The 26096-nt window shown below is 36.6% G+C and overlaps 1 protein-coding gene across 1 annotated transcript in view; it reads left to right on the top strand.

Annotated features, from left to right (window-relative positions):
• Positions 1 to 26096, top strand: part of ANO5 (anoctamin 5) — an 84677-nt gene that overhangs the window by 42842 nt on the left and 15739 nt on the right. Inside the window, exons 8-15 of the mRNA XM_081798455.1 lie at positions 3896 to 4030; positions 4390 to 4495; positions 4600 to 4660; positions 12524 to 12675; positions 14977 to 15051; positions 16637 to 16859; positions 19229 to 19398; positions 20048 to 20145. Of these exons, the coding sequence (XP_081654581.1) occupies positions 3896 to 4030; positions 4390 to 4495; positions 4600 to 4660; positions 12524 to 12675; positions 14977 to 15051; positions 16637 to 16859; positions 19229 to 19398; positions 20048 to 20145 (1020 nt within the window). The remainder of the gene's footprint in view (positions 1 to 3895; positions 4031 to 4389; positions 4496 to 4599; positions 4661 to 12523; positions 12676 to 14976; positions 15052 to 16636; positions 16860 to 19228; positions 19399 to 20047; positions 20146 to 26096) is intronic.

Below are 26096 nucleotides of genomic sequence, written 5' to 3'. Positions count from 1 at the left end.
TCAAGCAGAGAAAGTCAATTATCATATGGTTTCACTTATTTGTGGAACATAAGGAATAACATGGAGGACATTAGGAGAAGGAAGGGAAAAATGGGCGGGGGGAATTGGAGGGAGAGATGAACCATGAGAGACTATGGACCTGAGAAACAAACAGCGTTTTAGAGGGGAGGGGGGAAGGGGGATTGGTTAGCCCAGTGATGGGTATTAAGGAGGGCACGTACTGCATGGAGCACTGGGTATTATACGAAAACAATGGATCATGGATCACTACATCAAAAACTAATGATGTGGGGTACCTGGGTGGCTCAGTCGGTTAAGCTGCTGCCTTCGGCTCAGGTCATGATCCCAGGGTCCTGGGATCGAGCCCCACATTGGGCTCCCTGCTCAGCGGGGAGCCTGCTTCTCCCTCTCCCTCTGCCTGCCTCTCTACATACTTGTTCTCTCTGTCTGTCAAATAAATAAATAAAATCTTAAAAAAACAAAACAAAACAAAAACTAATGATGTATTGTATGGTGACTAACATAACATAATAAAATTAAAAACTACAAAAAAAAAAAAGAACCATCACCTCATTGGAAATAAGGAAGGTAGTTGAGAGATGGATGCAAGACTGAGGTCAGAGAAGTAAGGAGGCTATTAAAAATTTTCAGGAATAGGTATTGATGGTCACATGCAAGATATTGGTAATAGAAAAGAGAGGCGACTATGGATTAGAAAAAGATTTTTATAACAAAATTTATTGCATTTAGTGGATGATTGGATATGGAAAATTTCAAAAAAAAAAAAAAAAAGGAAGACAGGATGCCTTGGGATGGCTAGAAAGAGATTTAGAATTTAGGAGTCTGATTTCTGAGATTTCACATAGTTCATGTTACCTCTACACCAAACTTTAGTTTCATGTTCAAACATTTGTAAATAGTTTTGCTGTCTTTTGGGTACTGATCATTTTGTCATATTAGATTTTATTTTTAAAGAAATGGTAGGAATACTGAGGTTGCCATCATTGGTTTATCAGTCTTCAGTGTTACATGCCCTCTGATCTTATTTTTTCTTTCCAATTTAAGAGCTCTCTCTATTTTTCTTTTGATATCACCTATTCTGAGTGGTTTAATACTTAATATATGCCTATATAGTAAATAGCTTAGAATAAACATATTTATATTGAATATAATGGTGCTATTCAAATGTTATTAAATGTAATAGCTAAGTGTCTCAGATGCCATAAATTCACTATAAAAATGAATTCCTTTTAATTAAATGTTTGCATTTGTCTGCTCATTCCTCAAGCCCATACTCAGCTCAATTATATCATCATTCTTTTGATTATTTGCTGTGGCTCAGACTAAGTCTTGGAAATACAAAATTAGACCAATGCCTTCTCACCAGATCTCACAAACAATATTAATGAATGTCTCCTACCTGTCAACGTGCTGTTTAGATGCTATGGGGCTACAGATGGGTTCAAAGTCTAGTAAGTAAAATGGGCAGGTTAAGAAATACCGTAGGTATGCATATAAGGCTCATTTTTCTAAAAATAAATACTCAAAGGAAAGGTTCTCTTTATATTTGGGTCTTTATAGAGTATCTCATATTATTAGAGTTCTCCCATTTTCTTTGTTATGAATAATGAGATAATTTAACATCTTAAATGTTACTTCAATACTGTGTACATTTTTGCCATAATACAAATCTGAGATATGTCTTTTGCATTTTACATTTGCAAGAGATGGTTTAGTTGTTAATCTGTGATTGTTAAGCTTCCCAAATCGAAAGTTTAGTAAAATAATTTCTATGATTCCATATATAATAAATGCTCATCTGAGAATTTCTCTTTTAAAGAATTTTTTAATACTAATTAAAAGTCTGGAATTCTTGAAGACTTTTTTTTTAATTCTCAAGGAGTAAGAGTCTTGAAATTTAAAAGGGAGAAAAAGGTAGTTCTTTAAAATTAAGGTTGTTGAAATATCTGGTTTCTTTATAAATTCCCAAAGAATTTAGGTTAAATCTATAGCAGTCATATTAATATCTTCACTTCAAAAAATGATTGGTTTTGTAATTTTTAAAACATCAAGTGGAAATAGATATGATGAATAGTAAACTCCACAAAATCAAATATTTTTATCCTTTATTAAAAGATTTTAATGTTTTGGGGCTCCTGGGTAGCTCAGTTGGTTAAGCATCTGCCTTTGGCTCAGGTCATGATCTCAGGGTCCTGGGATCCAGTCATGTGTTGGGCTCTGTGCTCAATGGGTAGTCTCCTTCTCCTTCTCCCTCTGGCCCTCCCCTGGCTCATGCTCTCTCTCTCTCTCAAGTAAATAAACAAAATCTTAAAAAAAAAAAGATTTTTATATTATGCAGTATTGAGGTAATTGCTGTATTTTTCAGCAAAAAAGAAAAGAAAAGAAAAAAACAAATTCACTTATCCTAAGTGTAAGTGAGCCTAAGGAATTTGGGAGTGGCAAATTAACAAGGGACTATGATGGAGTTATAATTTAATTTCAAGTTTATAGTGATTTGAGGAACAGAACAAGAGAAAATAACAGTGCAAAAATGTTTATAATCAGTGAAAAGAATGAAAGATGGTATAAGCAGCGAGATGCCTATTTTAATTAGAAAAGATTAGGACGTTTGAGTACTTGAAGAATATGAGGCTCAATAAAATTAGTACTAAATACAAGAAAATATGTAAATATTGGGAAATTAAGTTTATACCCTTATGTTCAGAGTTGTATTTTTGAGCATGTATGGAAATTATAAGTTAATATTAAGTGATGTAATAGATGGTGGTATAGCATGCTATTAGAACCCAGAAGGGATCATATCTATCTGCCTTGGAAACTGTGGAAAGGTTTCACAAATTTGATAAGCCGAACTCTATATGAATAGGAGGATTAATCTGGTTTTAAAAAATGAGGTTTTTGAGACAGAGAAAACTATATTCTCGGATTCCTTAAGGGATTCCTTAAAGGGGACTTGGTCTGAAAAACAAAAACAGAAACAAGAAAAAAACCTTGGTGGTAAGACTTAAACACTTAGGACACGTAATGCTGTAACTTTTTAACTTTTTGTAAAGCAAGAACTGAACTGCGTATTTTACGGAACTCTTATTACGTGGTCATTTTTAATTCCGTGGTTTGCTACCCATCTCACAACCCTGTAAACATCCATCAGAGATCCAAAATTGCAGGAAGATGGAAGCTTATACATAGAACCTTGTCTAATGTGGTCAGAGTACCTTCTTTATATTAGAAAGATAAATAAAGCCAAACTCCATTCACATTGTGAATGTGATTTGATCTTAATTGCTGGAAGTTACATTGCAGAACGTTCTGCAGTTTATTTCAATACATTTAAACTCTCCTTAAAACTTAGAAGCTTTTCAAATTACCTTATTATCTCAGAATTAAAACTTAACTTATACTCAGTTGGTTTCTGACTTTTATGTGCTATCTCCTTTAGTCATTATACCAGTTCTTTTTTTTTTTTAATTTTTTTTTTTTAAAGATTTCATTTATTTGATAGAGAGAGGCACAGCAAGAGAGGGAACACAAGCAGGAGGAGTGGGAAGAGGGAGAAGCAGGCTTCCCACTGAGCAGGGAGCCCGATGCGGGGCTCGATCCCAGGACCCTGGGATCATGACCTGAGCCGAAGGCAGATGCTTAACCGACTGAGCCACCCAGGCGCCCCAGTCATTATACCAGTTCTGTGGATAAGCATCATCCTGTATTTTGTGTTGTGGAAACCAAAGTGAGGAGAGTTCAGTAACTTTACCAAAATTGCAGGGCTAGAAAGCAAAGGAGCCAGGAATATAGGTCTTGTCTGAATACAAAACCAAAGCTCTCTGGATAGTATCATTCTTCTAACCTTTGATCTTATTTCTACCTTCTTTCATAGGAATTATTTTGGAGAAAAAATTGCCATGTATTTTGTCTTTCTTGGATTTTACACCGAAATGCTGTCCTTTGCAGCTATAGTTGGCTTAGCTTGTTTCATTTACGGCTTATTATCAATGGATGGTAACTCAAGCAGGTGAGTGCAACTGAATTGCCCAAACAGAGAGAACATCTCGCTGTTATACTAACTGAGACTGTTGTTATTATTTCCCTGGCATGTTCTCAGAATGTTTCCTGATGGCAGGCAGATAATTGATATTTTTGAGAGAAAAAACAAAACAAAACAAAACGTAACAGCTGCCCCTCACCGGGTGCTTTATGGAAAATCTGTTTTTAATGATCAGCTGTAAATATTCTGTTTCTCAAAACATGACTTGACCAACGACAGAAATTGCTGCTTTATTACCCCTCTGCCATATGTGAGAAGCTGTATAGACAGTGGTTCTGTCACCTGAAAACACATCACTTTGAAAATAACTGCTGTTCCCTCTGCAGCACTGAGATCTGTGACCCTACAATTGGAGGTCAGATTATCATGTGTCCACTCTGTGATCAAGTGTGTGATTATTGGAGACTAAATACCACGTGTTTGGCTTCAAAGGTATGTATGCATTGTGGAACGATGAAAAGACTTGGAATTTCTCTCTTTTTGTATCGCATTTGATACACTAAGTAGCCTTTGTGATGTTATTGCTGTTTTTACAGATCTCCCATTTATTTGATAACGAGTCAACAGTGTTCTTTGCAATATTCATGGGAATTTGGGGTGAGTAAATAGTCATATAAAAAAACAACTTTCTCCAGGTTATGTGTTATGTGACCCATCTGTATAACATATATATAACAGATGGCATACCTTATATACCAAAGGTGATTTTGGACCTTTGTGTCTTTGCTAGCTAGCATCAGTACACTGATGGAGTCTACATCGGTGGTCGTAGTCCTTGGTCCTTGGTCCGAAAAGGTCTTTATTAATCATCTCTTTATTTTTGTATGCATTCAGCTCATACTGTCTCCCAGCACTATGGTAAAAAAACCAGCTCAATAAGTACTTAATGCAGGAAAGAATACACATAAAAATGGCTGGATGATATTGAATCATGGGCACAAAGTTGAACAAGAATCAACAACTGTTGAGGGCTAATAAATCCATGTTTGAATCTAAATTTCCTGTGTATAATTCTGGTTCCAGCTTCCAGTTCCGTTTGTTAAAAATCTTCCATGTAAAGTAGAATTCCCCTTAATTTTGGAAATGTCCCAGCATTTCATCTTTTTCATTTTACATGAGAAACAGAGGTGTCATGAAGTTGTTCCTGCCATCAGTGAGGAAAATATTTTATGTAAGAGTAACTCAGCAGGAGGAAGCCTGAAGACTTCTAAAACATGTCCCAAATTTCAGGGGACTCTGGGAAAAAATATACTTTTTTCTTTCCAACTTGAAAAAAAAAGTCTTCAACAATCTGTACATTTAAAAACTGGGCAAGAGAACAAGGGTAGCTTAATCCAGGCAAAAAGACACCAAAACATGGGGATATGGGTGTGAAGCAGAGGGATTTAGCAGAGCTAAATGCAGAGCTGCTATGTGAAGAGAGCAGCCTAGATTTAAAGAACGGAGGACAGAGAAATCTTACTAACAATCCTCTAATTACCCCAACTTTGCTAAGTCCAGCTATATCTTTATCGTACGGCTGCCAAGTCTTTCCTCTATCATTACTCGGAATCAATAGTGCATGAGAGGTGCACCAGTTACAGCAAATACAATAGTTTGCGGTTGTTTCCAATGAGAGAGATTGTGCACCCACTGCAACCTTCGATTTCATCACAGAGAAGCCGCCATATGTGGAACATACAGACCTTTGTGTGTGTGAAGAGGTGCTACCATCAGCTCTTGGGGAAAAGTTTACTCTAATAGTGAATTGGTTTACCTTTGCTTTTTGAGGATCGTGGCCAAATTTGAGTCCTTAACACATTCTAGGTTAAAGGAACAATACTAGTCCTTATCACTATATAATGATTTTCTTTGCCTCTTACTATAGCCTTTGTCTAAAGTCTATTTTGTCTGATATAAGTATAACTAACCTTGCTTTCTTTTGGTTTCCATTTGTACGGAATACCTTTTTTCATCCCTTCCCTTTCAATATGTATGACCTTAAAGCTGTAGTGAGTCTCTTGCAGTTCACATACAGTTGGGTCTTGTTTTTTACTCATTCAGCCATTCCAAGACTTTTGACTGGAGAATTTAGTTTATTTACATTAAAGTCGTAATTGGTAGGTGTGGACTTACATTTGCCATTTTGTTAATTTTTTTCTGGATGTTTTATAATTTCTTTGTTCCTTCCTGTCTTGCCCTCCTGCTTTGGGCAATGATAATTTTCTCTAATGGTATGCTCATATTCCTTTCTTTTTATCTTCTAGGTATCTGTTATAGGTTTTTGCTTTGTGAATACCACAAGGCTTATATAAAACATCTTATAGTTAGTAATAGTCTATGGTAAGCTAAGACAGATTAACTTTGAATGCATGCTAAAGTTTGGTATTTTTACTTTCCTCTCCGTTTTTTATGCGTTTGATGTCACAATTTACATTTTTTATCTTGTTTATTCATTAACCAGTTATTGTATAGTTATTTTTACTACTTTTTGTCTTTTAACCTTCATACTAGTTTTATAAATCACTTACCCATTCCCATCACATTAAAGTATTCTGAATTTAACTATATATAACTATATATTTATCTTTACTAGTGAGATTTATATTTTCATATGTTTTCATGTTACTAATTAGCATTCTTTTATCTCATATCAAAGAAGTCCCTTTAACATTTCTTATAAGGCCAGGCCATCTTGGTGGTGATGAACTCCTTTAGCTTTTGCTTGTCTGGAAAACTCTTTATCTCCTCTTCAGTTCTGAAGGAGAGCTTGCCGGTTAGAATATTCTTGGTTGGCAGTTTTTGTCTTTCAGCACTTTGACTATATCATGTCACTTCTTCCTGGCCTGCAAAGTTTCTGCTGAAAAATCTGCTGATAGTCTTATGATGGTTCCCTTGTACATAACAAGTTGTTTTTCTCTTGTTGCAAGATTCTCTCTTTGCCTTTACCTTTTGAGAATTTAATTATAGTGTGTCGTAGTGTGGGTCTTTTTGGACTCATTTGGAATGCTTTTGGCTTCCAGGATTTGATATATCTCCCCCCACCCCCCTCCCCCACCGCCGCCATGTTAGGGATGTTTTCAAACATTATATCTTTGAGTAAGTTTTCTGCTCCTTTCTTACCCTCTTCTCCTTTTGGGAGCCTGTAATATAAATGTTGGTCAGCTTGATATTGTCTCATAAGTCCCTTAAGCTGATTTCACTCTTTTTTCTTTTTGCTCCTCTGATTGAATTCATCACTGCTTTGTTTTCAGTTTTGCTGATCCTTGCTTCACTTGATCTAATCTTCTGTGGAATTACTCTATTGAAATTTTTAAGTACAGTATTGCATTCTTCAGCTCTCTGTGTTTATTACTTTTTTATATTTTGTCTCTTTGTTCAGATTCTCATTTTGTTCACACATTGTTCTTCTGACCTCGGTAAGCATCTTTTATGACCATTATTTTGAACTCCCTATCAGGTAAATCATTTATCTTCATTTCATTAAGGTCTTTTACTGAGGTTTATTTTCTTTTTCTTTTTGTTTTGTTGTTGTTGTTTGGAACATATTTCTGGGTTTCTTCATTTGCTTTGTCTCTCTGTGTTGGTTTCTGTGCATTAGATAAAACAACTACCTCTCCCAGTCCTGACCATGTGATCTGGTATAGGAGATGAATCTTTTTGATCAATCCAGTCTGAACTCTTGGTCATCTCTCTAAACTCTGTGATTATCTCCACTGCCTTCTTTGTTCTTAGTGGTTCCCAGTATTTGGGAGTATGCCAAGACCTGTCAGTGTCCCAAAGGGGGAAGATCTCAATCAGCACCTAGATGCAGCCTGACTAGGGAAGCCAAACCTTTAGGAAGCAGCTTCTAAGTATGCAAGTAGATCTCCTTCAGGGAAATATTGGAATACTAAAACACTACTTAATTATAGTATGCTCTTAAAACTTTGTTCTCCTAGTAACAATGTATCTACTGAATACATGAGTAAATAAATGAATAAATGAGTAAAAGCCATCTGTCTCAGTCAGTATTAAATTAAAAAGTGAATAAATAAATGAGTGAAATATAACCTGTTCTTAAGAAGGTCACAATCTAATTTGGCCAGAATCCAATACATGCTCTCATTAAATTTTAAGTGCTGAGGAAGTACAGAGGAGGAAGGAATTTTTTCTTGACTAGAGGAATTGAGATAACTATGGAAGATATGGAATTTGTTTTGGTTTTTTTTAAAAATAAGATTTTGATAGGGAAAAAGGATGGGAAAGGATAGAACAATCTGATGTGAGCATTAGCTTATCCTCTATGCCTTCACTGTAATGAACCATCTCTGAGAGTCCCTTTAAGCTGAAGGTTTTGCCAACGTCACTTCCTGTGGGACATCATCCTCTTCCTCACAACTGCTTTCTTCATTTATGGCAGTAAGATTGCCTTTGCTAGATTTCTCTGGCTATATGTGTAGTCTCTCAAATGGCAGCCGTGTCAATAGTCTCAGAGTCCTCTATTTCTTCTGTAACTCCATTTATGTTTTATTTGTTAATCACTTTTTATTCCTTGCTATACTTTCATCCTTGTTGATCAGTACTATCTTTTGATAACCATTTTTGTAAAATGTCACATGGAAGACAAGGAGAAAACACAAATGGATGCTTTGCTCTCTGTGCATTAATGGAGTAACAGATATGTAGTGGTTCAAACACCAGCAGCATTTAACGTGATGTGATTGGTCACTAATCATGATATACATCTGCTATTTATATAGTGATTTGTGGTTTGAAGAACTAACAGCAAAATTTGTACTTTATGCAACAGTTCACAATTTTTTTTTTTAAAGATTTTTATTTATTCATGAGAGACAGAGAGAGAGAGAGAGAGGCAGAGGGAGAAGCAGGCTCCCAAGGAGCAGAGAGCCCGATGTGGGACTCGATCCCAGGACTCTGGGATCATGACCTGAGCCGAAGGCAGACGCTCAACCATCTGAGCCACCCAGGCGCCCAGTTCACAATTAATTTACTGCAGTACCTGAACTTTGAGTCATGCTGGGGGACTTGTGTTATATAACTAACCCATGGAAACTGGAACATGCATACTGTAACCATGCAAAGCAAACAATATCTATATTTCTAAATATTTGGAGGAATAATATAATAAGCCATCCCATGCTCATGGATTGGAAGACTTAATATTATTAATTTTTCCATACTACCCAAAGTGATCTAAATATTCAATATGATCTCTACCAAAATCCCAATGGCATTTTTTAACAGAAATGGGAAAAACAACTGAAAAAAGTTCATGTAGAATCACAAGAGTCTTGAAGTAGCTGGGTCAGTCTTGAGAAAGAGCAAAGCTGGAGACATCACACTTCTTGATTTCAAAATTGCAAAGCTACAGTAATCAAAACAATATGGCACTGGCATAAAGACAGATATACAGACCAGTAGAACAGAATAAAGTTCAGAAATAAACCCATACATATATGGTTAACTAATCTTCGACAAGAGTTCCAAGAATACACAATGGGGAAGGGATAGTCTCTTCAACAAATGGTGTGGAGAAATTGGATATCTACATGCAAAATAATGAAATTGAATCTTTATCTTACACTATACACAAAAATCACTTCAAAATTGGATAAAATCTTAAATGTAAGACCTGGAACTATATAAAACTCCTCGACGAAAATTTAAGGAAAAACTTCATGACATTGATCTTGGCAGTTATTTCCTGGACATAACACCAAAGCCCAGGTAACAGAAACCAAAAACAAGTTGGACTGCATCAAGCTAAAAAGTTTCTGTGCAGCACAGAAAATGGCAGAGTGAAAAGACAACCCATGGAATGGCAGAAAATATTTGCAAATCATATCTCTGATAAGGGGTGAATCTCCAAAATACTTAAGGAACTCCTGAAACTCAATAGTGAAAAAACCCAGGGCGGTTAGGCATCTGACTCTGTTTTGGCTCAGGTCATGATCTTGCAGTCGTGGAATCAAGCCCTATGTCAGGCTCTGTGCTTAGTTTGGAGTCTGTTTCAAATTCTTTCTCCTCTCCCTCTGCCCCTCCCCACTCATGCTCGCTCTCTTTCTCTCTCTCTCTCAAATAAATAAATAAAATCTTTGAAAAAATAGTGAAAAAACCCTAACTACCTGATTTTAAAATGGACAAAGGACTCAAATAGACATTCTCCAAAGAATATATACAAATGGCCAATAGGTATATGATGAAATGCTTAGTGTCACTAGTTACCAGGGAAATGCAAATCAAAACCACAATGAGATGTCATCTCACACCTGTCAGGATGGCTATTACCAAGACAACAAAAGACAAGAGCTGGTGAGGATGTGGAGAATTATAATAAATTTTTGTACATTGTTAGTGGGAATGCTAAATGGTACAACTGGAAAACAGTATGGAAATTCCTCAGAAAACTAAAAATAGAACTACTATATCCAGCAATACCACTTCTGAGTATTTACTCCAGATAATTGAAATCAGGATCTTGAAGAGATGTTGGGACTCCTATGTTCACTGAAGCACTATCCACAATAAGCGAGAGGTGGAAACTACCTAAATGTCCACATTGACAGATGAATAGATAAAGAAATTGTGGTATATAAATACACCACATACTGTTGGTATATACATTTGATATGCTATTCACCCTTGAAAAGAAGGAAATTCTGCAATATGTGACAATATGGATGAACCTTGAAAATATTATGGTCAGTGAAATATACCAGTTACAGACAAAGAAATCCTTCCTGATCCCATTTATATGAAGTATCTAAAATAGTCACATTTATAGAATCAGAGAGTGGAATGGAGATTATTGGGGATTAGTGGAGGTGAGGGAAAAAGGGAGTAACTAATCAATGGGCATATAGTCTCAGTTAAGTAAGATAAAGAAACTCTAGAGAGCTGCTGTACAACCTTGTGCCTATAGTCAACAATAAGGTATTGTAGACTTAAAATTTGTTAAGATGGTAGAAAGCTGCTTAACTGTTCTTACAGTAAAATAAATTTTTTTAAAAGGAGGAAAAGGGGCACCTGGATAGCTCAGTCAGTTAAGTGTCCGATTCTTGATCTCAGCTCAGGTCTTGATCTCAAGGTTGTGGGTTCAAGTCCCGTGTTGGGCTCCATGCTGGGTGTGGATCCTATTAAAAAAAATTAAAAATTAAAAAAAAATTAAAAATTATAATAAAAGTAAGCAGGGAATGTGTCAGATGAAACATTAAAATTTGAATCACAGGTGATAAAATTATAAGTTAATATTGATTGTGTTAGTATTCCATTCTTAGATATATACCCAAGAGAAAGGCATTCATATGCCCACCAGTAGATATGCATAAGAACATTCACAGCAACACTATTTGTAATAGCAAAAAACCTGGCGATAGCTGAAACTCCCATGAACCTGAGAATAAACAAAATTGTGATTTACATAAATAATGGAATACTACACAGCAATGAAAATAAATGAACTTTTGCTATACACAGCAATATATGGATTCAGTTTATAAGAAAAGTTGAACCAAAACAAAACCTAACACAAAACTACCTATGGTATGTCACCATTTATGAAAAGTTCAAAGACAGGTGAAACTCTCCTATGATATTAGAAGCTAGGATACTAGTTACACTTACATCTTAGAAGAGTCATAAGGGAGTGTTTCTGGGGGTTCTGGTAATGTTCTATTTTTTGATATTGATGCTGATTACATAGGAATGTTCATTTTGTGAAAATTCTTTAAATTGTACCGTTGTGTTTTATGTACTTTTCTGTAAATATGTTATGATGCAATTGGAAGTTTATTAAAAATTATATGTATATATATATAAAGAGAGAGAGAGGAAGAGAGACAGGCAGACAGAGACAGAGAGACAGACAGGGATTGTGCTATGGTAGTGGCTCTCATGTTTTCCTTAAATTTACCTAAGCCCGAAAAACTGGTATGATCACTTGAATGATTTCGCTAAAAAAAAAGAAAACATGCAAGCAAAATCTAGGTTTTACTAAAAAGTTAAGTTTAAATATTACTTCAGACTAGAGTAACGTGCCTGAAATGTTTTTTTCTTGAGTGGACTGCTACGAAATTAACTGGAGTTTTTTTTTTTTTTTTAAAGATTTATTTATTCATTTGAGAGAGCGAGAATGAGAGAGAGTACATGAGAGGGGGGAGGGTCAGAGGGAGAAGCAGACTCCCTGCTGAGCAGGGAGCCCGACGCAGCACTCGATCCCGGGACTCCAGGATCACGACCTGAGCTGAAGGCAGTCGCTTAACCAACTGAGCCACCCAGGCGCCCTGGAGTTTTTATATATGCATTATTTCAATGTTATTACCTGCTATTAAGCCAACATAGTAGTGACAGAAGAACCATATTCAGCCAACATGGTTTTTTAAAGTAAAGGAAAAAAGAAGAGCCCCAGATTACTTTGTTATGGACTTTATTTCTCCATCCCTTGATTACAGTTGTTTTTACACATTTCTTTGTCTACAGTCACATTGTTTTTGGAGTTTTGGAAACAGCGACAGGCCAGAATGGAATATGAGTGGGACCTGGTGGATTTCGAAGAGGAGCAACAACAGCTCCAGCTGAGACCGGAATTTGAAGCGATGTGTAAACACAGGAAGATGAATGCAGTGACTAAGGTAGGTCAGGGCACTGACGGGCAGCATGTCTCAATGGAGTCACCGCTGTAGGTCGCCACACAAATAATAGTGTATATTTTAATTTGCCTTTAAAATATTTTCCAACATATAAATCTTATAAACATCTTTCCTTGTTTCTCACACGTGTTTCAAACATATACAAATAAAGTAGAGGGTGCCCGGGTGGCTCAGTCGGTTAAGCGGCTGCCTTCGGCTCAGGTCATGATCCTGCGGTCCTGGGATCGAGCCCCGCGTCGGGCTCCCTGCTCAGCGGGAAGCCTGCTTCTCCCTCTGCCACTCCCTGCTTGTGTTCCCTCTCTCGCTGTCTCTCTCTCTCTGTCAAATAAATAAATAAAATCTTTAGGAAAAAAAAACGTAGATGGAAAAGTATAACGAACCCCAGGATAGACCCATCACCCAGCTTCAAAGAATACTAATTCATGGACAGTCTTGTTTCATTTACAATTGCTCCTCCCTGCCACGAGATGATTTTGAAGCATATACAAGGCCTCATGCCATGAAATAACCTAGTTTTGTAATAAATAAAATAAAAGGAAAATGGAAAATAATGTGTATGCAGTGGACTTAGTATATAAATACATATGCACATGGAAATGATACTATGTTAATATACCAAAATTAAAATAGTATTGTATTAAGATAGTGAGCTTATGAGTGATTGTTTTATTAGACCTAATTTTATTCACCTAGTCCCTTTTAATTTATTATAATGGGAAGATCATTGCACTTGTGTCTGGATGGCAAAGTCTAGATTTGGGGTTCCTTCACTGGCAAATCACCTATATGTTGGTGACTGAGTAATTTGACTTCTTGGTACCTCTTTTTTTTTTTTTTTAATGTGAAAAATGCGAGGTACTTTGCCTTCAAAGACCAGACTCTTGACCGCATATTCTTAGCGTCCCTACCTTTCATCATCCATAATCACTGTGTGGCCTGATGCTGTTAAAGGGAGAATAGAGTATGCCTCTAACACAGTCTCTTCAGCAGAATTTCCCACTCTGTTCAGGGCACTATTCTTGTGGCATAATACTCAAAATTATTTTCACAGTTTAGACATTTATGCATTCACTAAACATTAACTTTTAGTGGACATTACAAAAAATTCAGTAAATGAGCAAAGGGGAAAAACGCCTCGGAAAATACATTAACAACTTGGGTAGCTGTATGACATTAAGAAAATATATTAAAAGAGACATTGTCATGATAATGACATGATGTGTATCTATTCATATTTCATGGTATAAAAAGGAAACTAAAAGCAGGCCTAAAATCATTGCCATAAAAACAAGATGTGCTGAACGTTTACATTTGAAACCAGCTGAAAAACAATATGGATCAATTCACTGTGAGTCATCCGCTTGAATGGTTTTGAAATCAAGGTTTTTTTGATTTCCTTGCAGTGCTTCTTCAGCGGGTCAGGATGGCCAGAGCTCTCACATTTGAGTCTGTATTGGGAAACACATACATGTATGTATGGACACACATACACACGTGCACAAACAAATATGCACACACAAACACATACATATTGGACACACATGTGTACACATGCACACACGTTGAGTAGAAACTCTGGGACAGCTATTCTGCCTGTCAAGTTCTGTTTGCATTCAGTCTTCCCTAAAAATCCTCAGGGTGTAAAAATCCTCCCTATCTAAAGGATAGGATTACATGATTTAGATTTCTGCTGACAGCTATTTTTTACTATATAGCAATTTTTTTGGGTAAGATCTCATTGCCTCCTGATATAGCTAAGAATTTCAGCTGATATAATGAATATCTTCCATTAATGAGTTAGACAAACATCAAGATAGAAAATTCTGGTCCCCTGAACTGTGTGGAAGAACACACAGAACACTGTAAATATAAAGATGGTGCCCTATTTGATATAATGTATAGCAATTATAGAGCAATGCAGTTCAATTCAGTTCAATTAGAAGAAAACTGTAATATCATTAAAGCATGTCCACGTAAGTAGCAGCCCCCAGGCTTTGACTTTGTTTCCCATCTACCAGGCCCTGAATACCACTCTAATTCAATCCTGAGGATATAGTGTGTATCCATTATGTTTCATACCCTGTGTGAAATATCTCACTTAAGAGCCCTGAAGGTCTCTCCTTGAAGGGAAGGAACCATTGCTAGAATGTAGCTGCCCATGAGCTGTAGTGGATTCTGGGGGAGGTTTCTAGTTTAACTGGGTTTTGTGGTTTTGACTACTGCTTGGCATCCCAACTTTGAGGGTAGATTTTGAATTTTGCTGTGATTTCTTCAAAATTGCAGGAGATGGAACCTTACATGCCTCTATGTAGTCGTCTTCCATGGTACTTTTTATCAGGAGCTACGGTGACATTATGGGTGAGCATTCTTGGAAAACTGCTCTCATCTCTTGATGTGCAATCATATTAGGATTAGCTCAGCAGTTTCATCTGCCATGGCTCTTGAGTCCCTCTCCCCTTTCTCTCCCTCTTTTGGCTTTTTATTTTGAATAGAGCTCCTATGTAAAATCAAGTGTGATCCACATGGATGTGCCATAATTGAACCTTGGAGAAAGAGCTCGGGGAGAGACTGGTGCCTCATCTTAGAGCCTGCCCCTCCCCCTCTCCCAGCAACCAGAACAGTGCAACAGATAATTTGTTTGCAGGCCATTTGGGTTTTGTTTCCTTAAAAAAATCATTAATTTATCTTTATCTCCACTTAAAATATCTACACAAAATGCAAAAGAAAAGCATATACTCTTAAAATTTATTTTCTTGCTGAAATAAATAGAAGAAAGTACTACTTCTACTTGAAGAATTTAATTAGCGTGTCCCATTGTGAGGGAGTCAGGTTTTTCCATGCCTTTTAGTTAATAGATTCCTCCATCACCACAATTTATTTCCTGCCCTCCAACTTTCCAAATGTGTGTCCTCTCACAGTTGGCCTTGAATTTTAAGGAAAAGAAGCAATGTTAACCCTCTGAGAGTTTAACCTTACTAGAGTTTAACCTTACAGTTCATATTATCCCATAATATTTTATCTTTAACATTTCTAGTTAAAGGTATTGATTTTTCTCTTTTAAATGTGTGTTTTCTTAGATGATATAACAGTCACTGAGGGGAAGTGATAGAGTAAATAATACTCTATTAATAATAGAGCAATAATCAATTCAGGGCACTGCTTGAGAAATAATCTAGAGTGTGGTCCCAGAAAGATTATTCTATCTTTTATTTCTAGTACTCATTCCATTTGATTCAATCCCTCAACTTTCACAATCAGATTTTCCAGTCATTGAGGTTAATGCATCCCCAGATCTTTGGGTTTTTGCAATATGGGAAGTGTTTAAAATTTATATAGAATCTATACAAATATCTAAACTACCAGGCATATCAGAACACTAATGGCAACATTCTGAGGGGAAATGGAATAGAATCTCTAAATGTGTTCCTCTTGGGAAAGGACGTGGTCTTCACACTACCTGTTTAACTACAACCTAGGGCAGAGTTTGCATTGTGAAGGGGCCATGTGTATTTTAAGCTTTGTGGGCCACAAATAGTCTCTGCATGTAATCATCTTTGTTTTTTCGTATAACCTTTAAAAAAAGCAAAAAGCCATCTTTAACTCAAGAACCATACAAGAGCGAGAAAGGCCACAGGCAGGATTTGGCCTTCGGGCTAGTTTTCCAACGCTTGGTAGAGGACAGTCCTAAAGGATGGGCAATGGCTACTTGTCTGTTTTAGACTCACCCAACCACAACCATATGCCTTGTCTTCTCTCCAACCCTTTTGCCTTGCCAGTGTTCTTTTCCTGCCATCTGTGGTGAGAGAGACTGGCTTGGTCTGCTTCCCAAGTCAGAGGGGCTAACCTTAACATAATGAGATGAAGAGAGTCGTATGTCTCAGGTGTGTACGCATTGCAGAGATACAGAGATCAGGGTGACGGAGTCCTTGTTTCCCTTTTCCAGATGGCCCTTGTCATTGCGTGTATGGTAGCTGTGATTGTGTACCGCCTGTCAGTGTTTGCTACATTTGCTAGCTTCATGGAAAGTGAAGCATCCTTCAAGCATGTCAAAAGTTTCCTCACTCCCCAGATAACCACGTCACTCAGTGGATCCTGCTTGAACTTTATCGTCATCTTGATCTTGAATTTCTTTTATGAAAAGATATCTGCATGGATTACAAAAATGGGTAAGCTGGCTAGGTCATCTGTGTGACACTGAAAAAAATGTTCTACCGGCACTATATATCCATTTTGGGCCATTCCTCGGGGAGATCATTTTTAAAGGCACATGCTAAGCAGTTTTGTTCTGTAGGTAGACACATAGGCTGGTGGTAGTCAGATTCCCCTAATAGGCACATTTAGGTCCATTATGGTGGAAGCAAGAAAAAGAACTAAATGGAAGAATTAAGACTCTGTAGATCTTTCAGAGTATTCTTGTCTTAATCTTCCCTTGATTGGGCTAGTTGAATTTTAAGTAAAATCCTGACTTTTGTCAAGACACATAATTTTTATTTCATGTGTATGGTTTTGGAAGGTATTTGATTTTGAAAATCATTGCAGGAGAAACAAAACAATCAGCTCGTCCTGAGTAAATCTAAAATGTAGTACTTTTCTTTTCAGTTGCCATAGGTCTTAGACCCTGTATTATTTTCCTTTTTTAAATTAATTAATTTTGAGAGAGAGAGAGGAGCATGTGTGCATGCTGTGGTGGGGAGGGGCAGAGTGAGAGGGAGAGAGAATCTTAAGCATCCTGGGCATGGAGCCCGGGGAGGGGGGGTGAGATCACAACCCTGATATCATGACCTGAGCCAGTCAAGTCAGACACTTAACTGAGCCCCACCCAGGTGCCCCTCTTTTCCTTTTAAATTATTAAAAGTTCTCCTACAGGGGCGCCTGGGTGGCTCAGCCGTTAAGCGTCTGCCTTCGGCTCAGGTCATGATCCCAGGGTCCTGGGATCGAGCCCACATCGGGCTCCCTGCTCTGCGGGAAGCCTGCTTCTCCCTCTCCCACTCCCCCTGCTTGTGTTCCCTCTTTTTTTTTTGTTCCCTCTTTTTTTTTTTTTTAAGATTTTATTTATTTATTTGACAGAGAGAGAGACAGTGAGAGAGAGGGAACACAAGTAGGGGGAGTGGGAGAGGGAGAAGCAGGCTTCCCGCAGAGCAGGGAGCCTGATGTGGGCTCGATCCCAGGACCCTGGGATCATGACCTGAGCCGAAGGCAGACGCTTAACGGCTGAGCCACCCAGGCGCCCCTTGTGTTCCCTCTTTTACTGTGTCTCTCTCTGTCAAATAAATAAATAAAATTTAAAAAATAAATAAATAAAAATAAAAGTTCTCCTATAGCCATGAGGGATAGTAAAGGTGTCACAGTTGAAGTGGGAGATTCAGTCAGGGAGAGGAGTGTGGAGCACATTTGCTTCTGGTCTTGCCCTCAGCAAGTTGGAAGTGGTTTCAGAGACTCCCTCCAGGCCTCAGCTTCTCTTCTGCATGCTCAGGTCCCCCCTCAAAATCAGTACACCATCGCTGTGCCCAACAGTAACCAGAAAGAGCACATTATCATTGAGCTTCAGAGTATGCACTAGGAAGCAACTTCCATTAAATGCTATTTTCAGATTTGTAGTTCTCGCTCAATTTTACTGCTTTTTTTTTTTTTTTTTTTTTTGGTTAATAAAAAAAAATCTAGCAGATAAGCACTTAAAAACAAAGCATCTAAAAAAATCAGAGATTTCGGTGAGACACTTGTCTACACATTAGAGATTTTGTAAGAATGCAGCTGAATTTCACTAAAATGGAGGAATTTTCTGTGTCTTTAGAATAATATGTGTTACCATTTCAGTAGCATTGAAACTGTCACCAATTTCGCTAGATCAGCTCAGGCTGTTCGGAGATCATCAGCTCAGAAAAACATGCTCCCTGACTCTCTTACATCTCCAGATGCTTCTCTCTGATGTGAAGGGAATCTAATATTTTTTATCTTTGGAATTCACTAAATGTTAGATCATGATCATGCATTTTAAATAAAAGAGAGAGAAAGTGTATTATTACTGCCACCAATTGTATGACATTCTTTTCAAAATTAATACAACCATTTAATTCATGAGAGGAAAACACAATTTAGTTTGGAAACCATCCTCTGCCCTTGAAGATGCCCTTTACTTTGTTTAAACCTGATTGACAGCAGACAAGAGAGAGAGATCTGATATGTTTACAGGATATCATAAAGTATACCAGGGTAAGCATAAGCCTCTCCAGTCTGATATGGGTTTGAATTCCATATTCTGACTGTGTGACTCCATGTGAAGTATTTTATCCATCTAAATATAATAATAACTGCTTCCTAGTCTTCTCCAGTGATTAGATTAATACAAAGTCTCTAATTGAAAGCCAAGCACAAATCTGTAGTTACTTAATATTGGTCTGTTAGGACAAGAGTGGGTCATATTTCAACAGGCTCTCATAATAATATGACTAATAATATGACTTGTCCCAGACGATACAGAATTGAGGGAGAAACAGGAAGGTGCATAATTTAACTTTGGTGTTTTATTACTTAACAGAAATTCCTCGAACTTACCAGGAATATGAGAGCAGTCTTACCTTGAAAATGTTCCTGTTTCAGTTTGTGAATTTTTACTCGTCCTGCTTCTATGTAGCTTTCTTTAAAGGGAAGTTCGTGGGCTATCCCGGAAAATACACATATTTGTTTAATGTGTGGAGAAGTGAAGAGGTAAGAATTCTCTTGAGAGGCTTGTGGCTTCAGGAACTCAGTATTAGCTAAATACTCGTTGTGTGCCCGGCACAAACTCAGATTTTATCAAGATTTAAGAGAAGTCTAAGACACTGACTCTCTCCACAGAGAGTATTGGTCTTACAATCCTGTCGTCTGGTAGACTTTCCAGTTCCTTTGGGGCAAGCAGTTATTTTGTGCCTATTATTTAGGAATAAAATATGAGCTATGAAATGGGATAAGTGAGTTCTGTATTCCTGAAGGCGTCCTGCAAAGGATAAGCGATAGCATTCCAGAAGTAGAGCAAGAAGGGCTCTATCATGGGTCATAGAGCTAGACCACATCAGTGGTTTCCATACCTGCCTTGCATCCAAATCACATGAAGAAAATAACAACTCCTAGCCTTGATCCTGATAGAAAGATTCAGGATTTTCTAACAATGAGACTCAGCAATCTGAATCTAATGCAGCTATCCTGTAACTGGTTAGTGATCCTGCTTGAAACTATTGAGCTAAATATCTCTTTATATCCCTCTAATATCCATTCCCATCAAAATCTTCAGATTCTAGTCTTCAGGTCTGAGATTTCTTTTGTCGGCAAAGTCCATCTTTCATCGTTCACTTTTCTTTTTTTTCTTGCTTCTGACTAGTGTGATCCTGGAGGCTGTCTAATAGAATTGACAACCCAGTTGACCATCATAATGACTGGGAAACAGATCTTCGGAAATGTCAAAGAAGCCATTTATCCGTATGTATGACTTACAAGTTTTTCTTGATTCAAGTAACCATGAGAGATTTCCTCTGGAAGAAGATGGAATTCTTTTATTATCATGGTATCAATGTTAGCAAATGGTTAACTCAACAAAAACTCACTTTTAATCAACAGTTAGGAATGCACTAATGTAAAAGAGGCTTTTAGATACGGATTTTTATTGCTTGAGTGAAGTTGAGGAAAAGGTATTATCCCCCTCTCCTATGGAGATTCCATTGGGAAATCTAAATGTTTTATCCTCTGTACATTATTCTATATGTTACATATTACTTCTCAAGATTACTAAAAGTTGAACTCCGTAAAAATATTTTTGTGACATGGACACACTTAGGCACAAAAATTGGTCATGAATTAAGTTTTGGTATATGAAGGGATTGCTTCCTATTCCAAAAGCATAGCAATAATGAATATGTTATGAAAAGAGAAAACCAAAATGACAGTTGATCTCAAATATAAGTTGAAATTTTCCATGAATAAAAAGAGAAAGAATCATAAGCCTGTCATCTTGCAGGGCTCCTAGTTAGGAAATGACAGCATCAAGGTTTAGCACCTGTAGTACCAAGTGGACTGAAGTGCTCCACTTGAGACCAGGGCTTGGCCAGAGTAACTGTAGTGAAGGTAGGGATTAGGTTTATTCTCACCTCTTCATGAAAGAAGGTTGAAAACACCTTCCTCTTCTGCTCCCATCTCTCCCTACAGTTCAGGAGTTCTCCTGGGGTACTATTTCATGTGCTGACAAAGGAAGAACATGACATATCTTTGCAAACAGTATGTGATAAACCATATCCCAGTTACCGTAAAGAAATAAAGCTAAGCTGTTATCTTAAGTCCCAACTGTAGATTGAGAACCTGGAGGGCAGAATGGGGATAACTCCTAAACCAAACACAAGAGGGAGAATAAATATTCACAGAAAGGAGAAGAGACAGACACACAGGGAAGTAAAAGAAAAAAGAAGCAAGTAAAATTAAGCCTACGAAACAAAATTCCAAAACTTATGAGGACATGTCATTCTACAAAGTCTACTAGCAAAATCAGATTTTAGAAAGTGAACTTACTCTAGCTAGAAGATTCTGGCAAAGCCTAAAAACATAAAAGGAGGAGGCGTCTGGGTGGCTTAGTCCTTAAGCGTCTGCCTTGCGGCTCAGGTCACGATCTCAGGGTCCTGGGATTGAGCCCTGCATCAGGCTCCTTGCTCAGCCAGGAGCCTGCTTCTCCCTCTTCCACTCCCCCTGCTTGTGTTCCCTCTCTCGCTGTGTCTCTCTCTGTCAAATAAATAAATAAAATCTTAAAAAAAAAAAACAAACCAAAAACATAAAAAGAGGTGATACTATCATTTAAAAGGGTCAGGAAATAATTTAAATAAAAACAGATATAAATGAAACAAGAACAAATTAATATGAAAAAGAACCAATTCTACATAAATGAAATATGGTACTTTAAATAAAGAGTACAGTAGATGACATTGATTGCAGATTGGAAACAACTGAAGAATGAATTATTGACTTGGAAAATTGTACTGAGAAATTCCCTCATTGTACAATACAACAGAGTGACAATGAGATTAAAAAAATTGAAGTGACAGGAAGCTATATTATATTAAAAGGCTTCCATATTAACTTACTAGTAGTTCCAGAAAAAGAGAATTGAGTAAGTGGTGGAGGAAAAAATTCTTTCACCAGTTCTTTCTTACCAATTCTCTGAATAGGTAATTGCTGAAAATTTTCCAGAAATGAAGAAAAACATAAGTTTCAGAAATGAAAAAGAATTTGGAGTATGAAGTAAGATAAATAAAACTAAACTCACACCCAGATACATTATGGTGTAACTCCAGAACATGAGAGCTAAACAATCTGTCCACAGATTTCTTACTCCTTGCATCAGATACAGAAGACAGAGTATTTTCAAGATTCTGAGTAAAATTAATGTGCACCTTAGATTTCTAAAACCAGTTTAACTAATGTATAAAGTGCGGGTGAAACAAAGACAACTTTTAGACATAAAAAACAAGAGTTTATGTTCATAGACCGTCACTGAAAGGTGTAGTTGAGCAAGAAAAGAATACAAAATGAAAGTTTGGGATGCAAGAAACATTGATCAGTACAGAGGTAGTTAGCACCAAAAAAATGAAATACTTTGATATCCATCTAAAAAATATATGGGATTTTTATGCTGAAAACTACAGATCCTGATGGGAAAAAATTTTTTTAATCTATATGAATGGAGAGAAATGTTGTGTTCATGTATTGGAAGACTCAAATTAGTAAAGATGCCAGTTAGCCCCCAAGTTGATATATAGATTTGTTATTCAAGTCATAATATCAGAAGAATTTCTTTCTGTGCATATAGACAAGCAGATTCTAGAATTTATATAGAAGATGAAGAGCTAAAATAAGCAAAACAATTCTGATAAAAAATAAAGTTGAAAAAATTGTACTACTCGATTTTAAGGCTTACTATAAAACTGTATTAATCAAGATGTTGGGATTGGTGAAAGGATACATATTTGTATTAATAGAACAGAGTAGGGATTGCAGAAATAAATCTACATAAATATGGCCATTTTATTTTTGACAAAGGTGCAAAAGCAGCTCATTGAGGAAAGAACAGTCTTTTCAACAACTCGTGCTGGACCAATTGGACCTCCATTTGCAAAATAGCAAAACTTGTTGTAAACCTTACACCTCATTTAAAAATTAACTGAAAATGGATCATGGATGATCAAACCATATTTAGGAAAGCAAGGAAGTACTTATTATAAAATTCAAGATAATGGTTACTATGTGGGGACTGAGGAGTTAGTAAGAAGTGCTCCTGGGGTTCCCGGGAGATTTTTCTTGCTTAAACTGGGTGATCCCCTTTTCTTTGTGATTCCAGTTCCATGTATGCCCATCTTTTTGATATTGTCTGAAAAATCTCAGGTGTTCTGTGCCGTTCCTCTTTGTCTTTCAGTTTGGATATAAAGCAGCATGTAAGTGTCATTTTAATGTACATTTGCTATAGTACTTCAAATTTTACAAATTTGGAAAGCACAAATGATATCTCACTTTGGTCTTATTTTGCATGTCCCTGATTAATAACACGAATGAGCAGTTTTAGCCACTGTGTTTCCTCTTCAATGAAACGCTTTTTGGTGTTGTTTAACCATTCTTCTACCAATTTATCCTTTTCTAATTGATCTGTAGGAATACTTTATAACTTCTGGTGACTGTTTTTGTTTGGGATTTGGTCATATGTGTTGTGTATATTTTATCCGAACATAAATTTTGTCTCTTTATTTTTCTCAACCCCAGCACTATTGACAATTTGGGCCAGATAATTCTTTGCTGTAGGGGGCTGTCCTCTGCATTGTAAGAGGTTTAGCCGCATCCTTGGACTCTATACAGACTAGATGCCAGTAGCCCACCCTCTCCCCAGCTGTGACAACCAAAAATGTTTCTGACGTTGCTAATGTACCCTTGTGGGCTAAATCACTCTCTAGGAAACCTCTGGTATAGATGGATAAAAGAATATTCTTTTAATACAGTAGAATTTACCAATCTTTTCTTCTATGGGTTAGCATTTTTCAAGTCTTATTTAATAAATCCTTCCCTACCCCAAGATCAAAAAGATGTTCTCATATACTTGTAAATTTTTAACTTTTTTCCTTATTGTCTTTATCTTTTAAAGTTTGAATATACATGGAAAAGATTTTTGTATTTGATAGGAAGTTCAAATTTAATTTCTTTCCCACATACACACAGATATGTAATTGTTGTGTTTACCATTTATTGAGAAGTTCCTCTTCTCCAGTCTTCATGATCTACAATACTACCTTATGCCATATAGCAAGTGCAAGGCTATACTAGGTTTCCATTCTGTTCCAGGATTTGTCTATCCTTGCACCAATACTACACTCTCTTAATTAATACAGCTTTATAATAAGTCTTGATCTCTGGTGGGTCAAGTCTTACCAACTTATTCTTCATCTATAGAAATATATTGGCTATCTTTTGTCTTTTGTCTTTCTGTACAGATTTTAAAAACATCTTGTCAGACCCCACATGGAAAAGTATTTTGGTTTTTTGATTGAAATTACATTTCAGTTGTTTCAGTAAAATAACTGGCATTTTCATAATACCAAGTCTTTTTATTTCATGAATGTTTATTTTGGACTTTAATGACTTTAAATAAAGATTTAAACTTCTGCATATAGGTCTTATAGATCTTTTGTCAAATCCATCTAAAGGTACTTTCAATTTTAGTTGCTATTGTAAATGATATCTTTTTCAAAATTATGTTTTCTACTTGTGTTTTGTGGGTACGTAGGAATAAAATATGTAGATAAACTCCACTATTTTTTCTAATAATTTGTTTGTTTGTTCTCCACAGTTAAGAGTCTGGTTTTTTTATTTGTCCCTCTCTTTTTTTTTTTTCCTTTGTTTTGTTCCTTACATTCCCCATATGAGTAATATCCTATGGTACTTGTCTTTTCTCTGACTTGTTTTGCTTAGCATTATGCTCTCTAGATCTATCCACATTGTTGTAAATGTCAAGATTCCATTCTTTTTTATGGCTGAATAATATTCCATGGTGTGTGTGTATGCACACATATCACATCATTTTTTTAAAGATTTATTTATTTATTTTAGAGAGAAAGAGAGAAAACAAGCCGGGGGGCTGGGGAGCAGAGAGAGAGAGAGGGAGAGAATCTCCAGCAGACTCCCTGCTGAGCATGGAGCTGATGAGGGGCTCAATCCCACAACCCTGAGATCATGACCTGAGCCAAAATCAAGAGTCGGACACTCAACTAACTGAACCACACAGGTGCCCCTACTACATCTTCTTCATCCATTCATTTATCTATCAGTGGACACTTCGGTTGCTTGCATAATTTGGCTACTGTAAATAATGCTGCAATAAACATAGGGGTGCATGTATCCCTTTGAATTGGTGTCTTTGTATTCTTTGGGAAAATACCCATTAGTGCAATTACTGGATCATAGGGTAGTTCCATTTTTACTTTTTGAGGAACCTCCATACTGTCTCCCACAGTGGCTGAACCAATTTGCATTCCCACCGACAGTGCAAGAGGGTTCCTTTTTCTCCACATCCTTGCCAACACTTATTATTTCTTGTCTTTTTTGATTTTAGCCATTCTGATGGGTGTGAGGAGATTACTCATTGTGGTTTTGATTTGCATTTCCCTGATGATGAGTGATGTTGAGCATTTTTTCATGTGTCTGTTGGCCATCTGTATGTCTTCTTTGGAGAAATGGCTGTTCGTATTGATATTTTTAAAGTGGAATATTTGTTTTTTGGGTGTTGAGGTGTATTAGTTCATTATATATTTGGATACTAATCCTTTATTGGATATGTCATTTGCAAATATCTTCTATTTAGTACGTTGTCTTTTATAGTTTGTTGCTTGTTTTCTTTGCTGTGTCTAATAGATTCTTGACTAAGATCATGCACAGTCTTATTTTGTTATTGATCCTAAAAAGAATGCTTCTAACTTTTCCCTGTTCAGAATGATGTTTGCCCCAGGATTTTTGTAGATGTTTTTGATCAGATTGAGGTAATTTCCTTCTTTTCCTGCTTTTCTGTCATAAATAGGTTTTAATAGGTGCTTGAAATGTATCAAATACATTTTTCTGCATTAGTCAACATAATTTTATGTTTTTCTCCTTAAATCTGTTAGTGTCATTTATTACATCGATTGCTTTTCTAATAAAAAAAAAGCCCTTCTGTTCCTTAAAGTAATCCAACATTACTGTGATACAATATTTTTCAAATAGTATGGAATTTAGTTAGGCAATATTTTGTTTAGGATTATTGCATTTATTTTCATGTGTTTGATAGGTCTCTGTGTTTCCTTTGTCATATATTTTCCCTTGTAACCAGTTTCTCATTTCCTTGAGCATCCTCATGACAGCATAAAGGTTAGTAA

The sequence above is a fragment of the Leptonychotes weddellii genome, chromosome 11, assembly GCF_054177405.1.
Source record: "Leptonychotes weddellii isolate Sample4059 chromosome 11, ASM5417740v2, whole genome shotgun sequence".
NCBI lineage: Eukaryota > Metazoa > Chordata > Mammalia > Carnivora > Phocidae > Leptonychotes > Leptonychotes weddellii.
The sequence above is the reverse complement of the archived record's forward strand: the minus strand, read 5'-3'. Positions and strand labels throughout refer to the sequence as shown.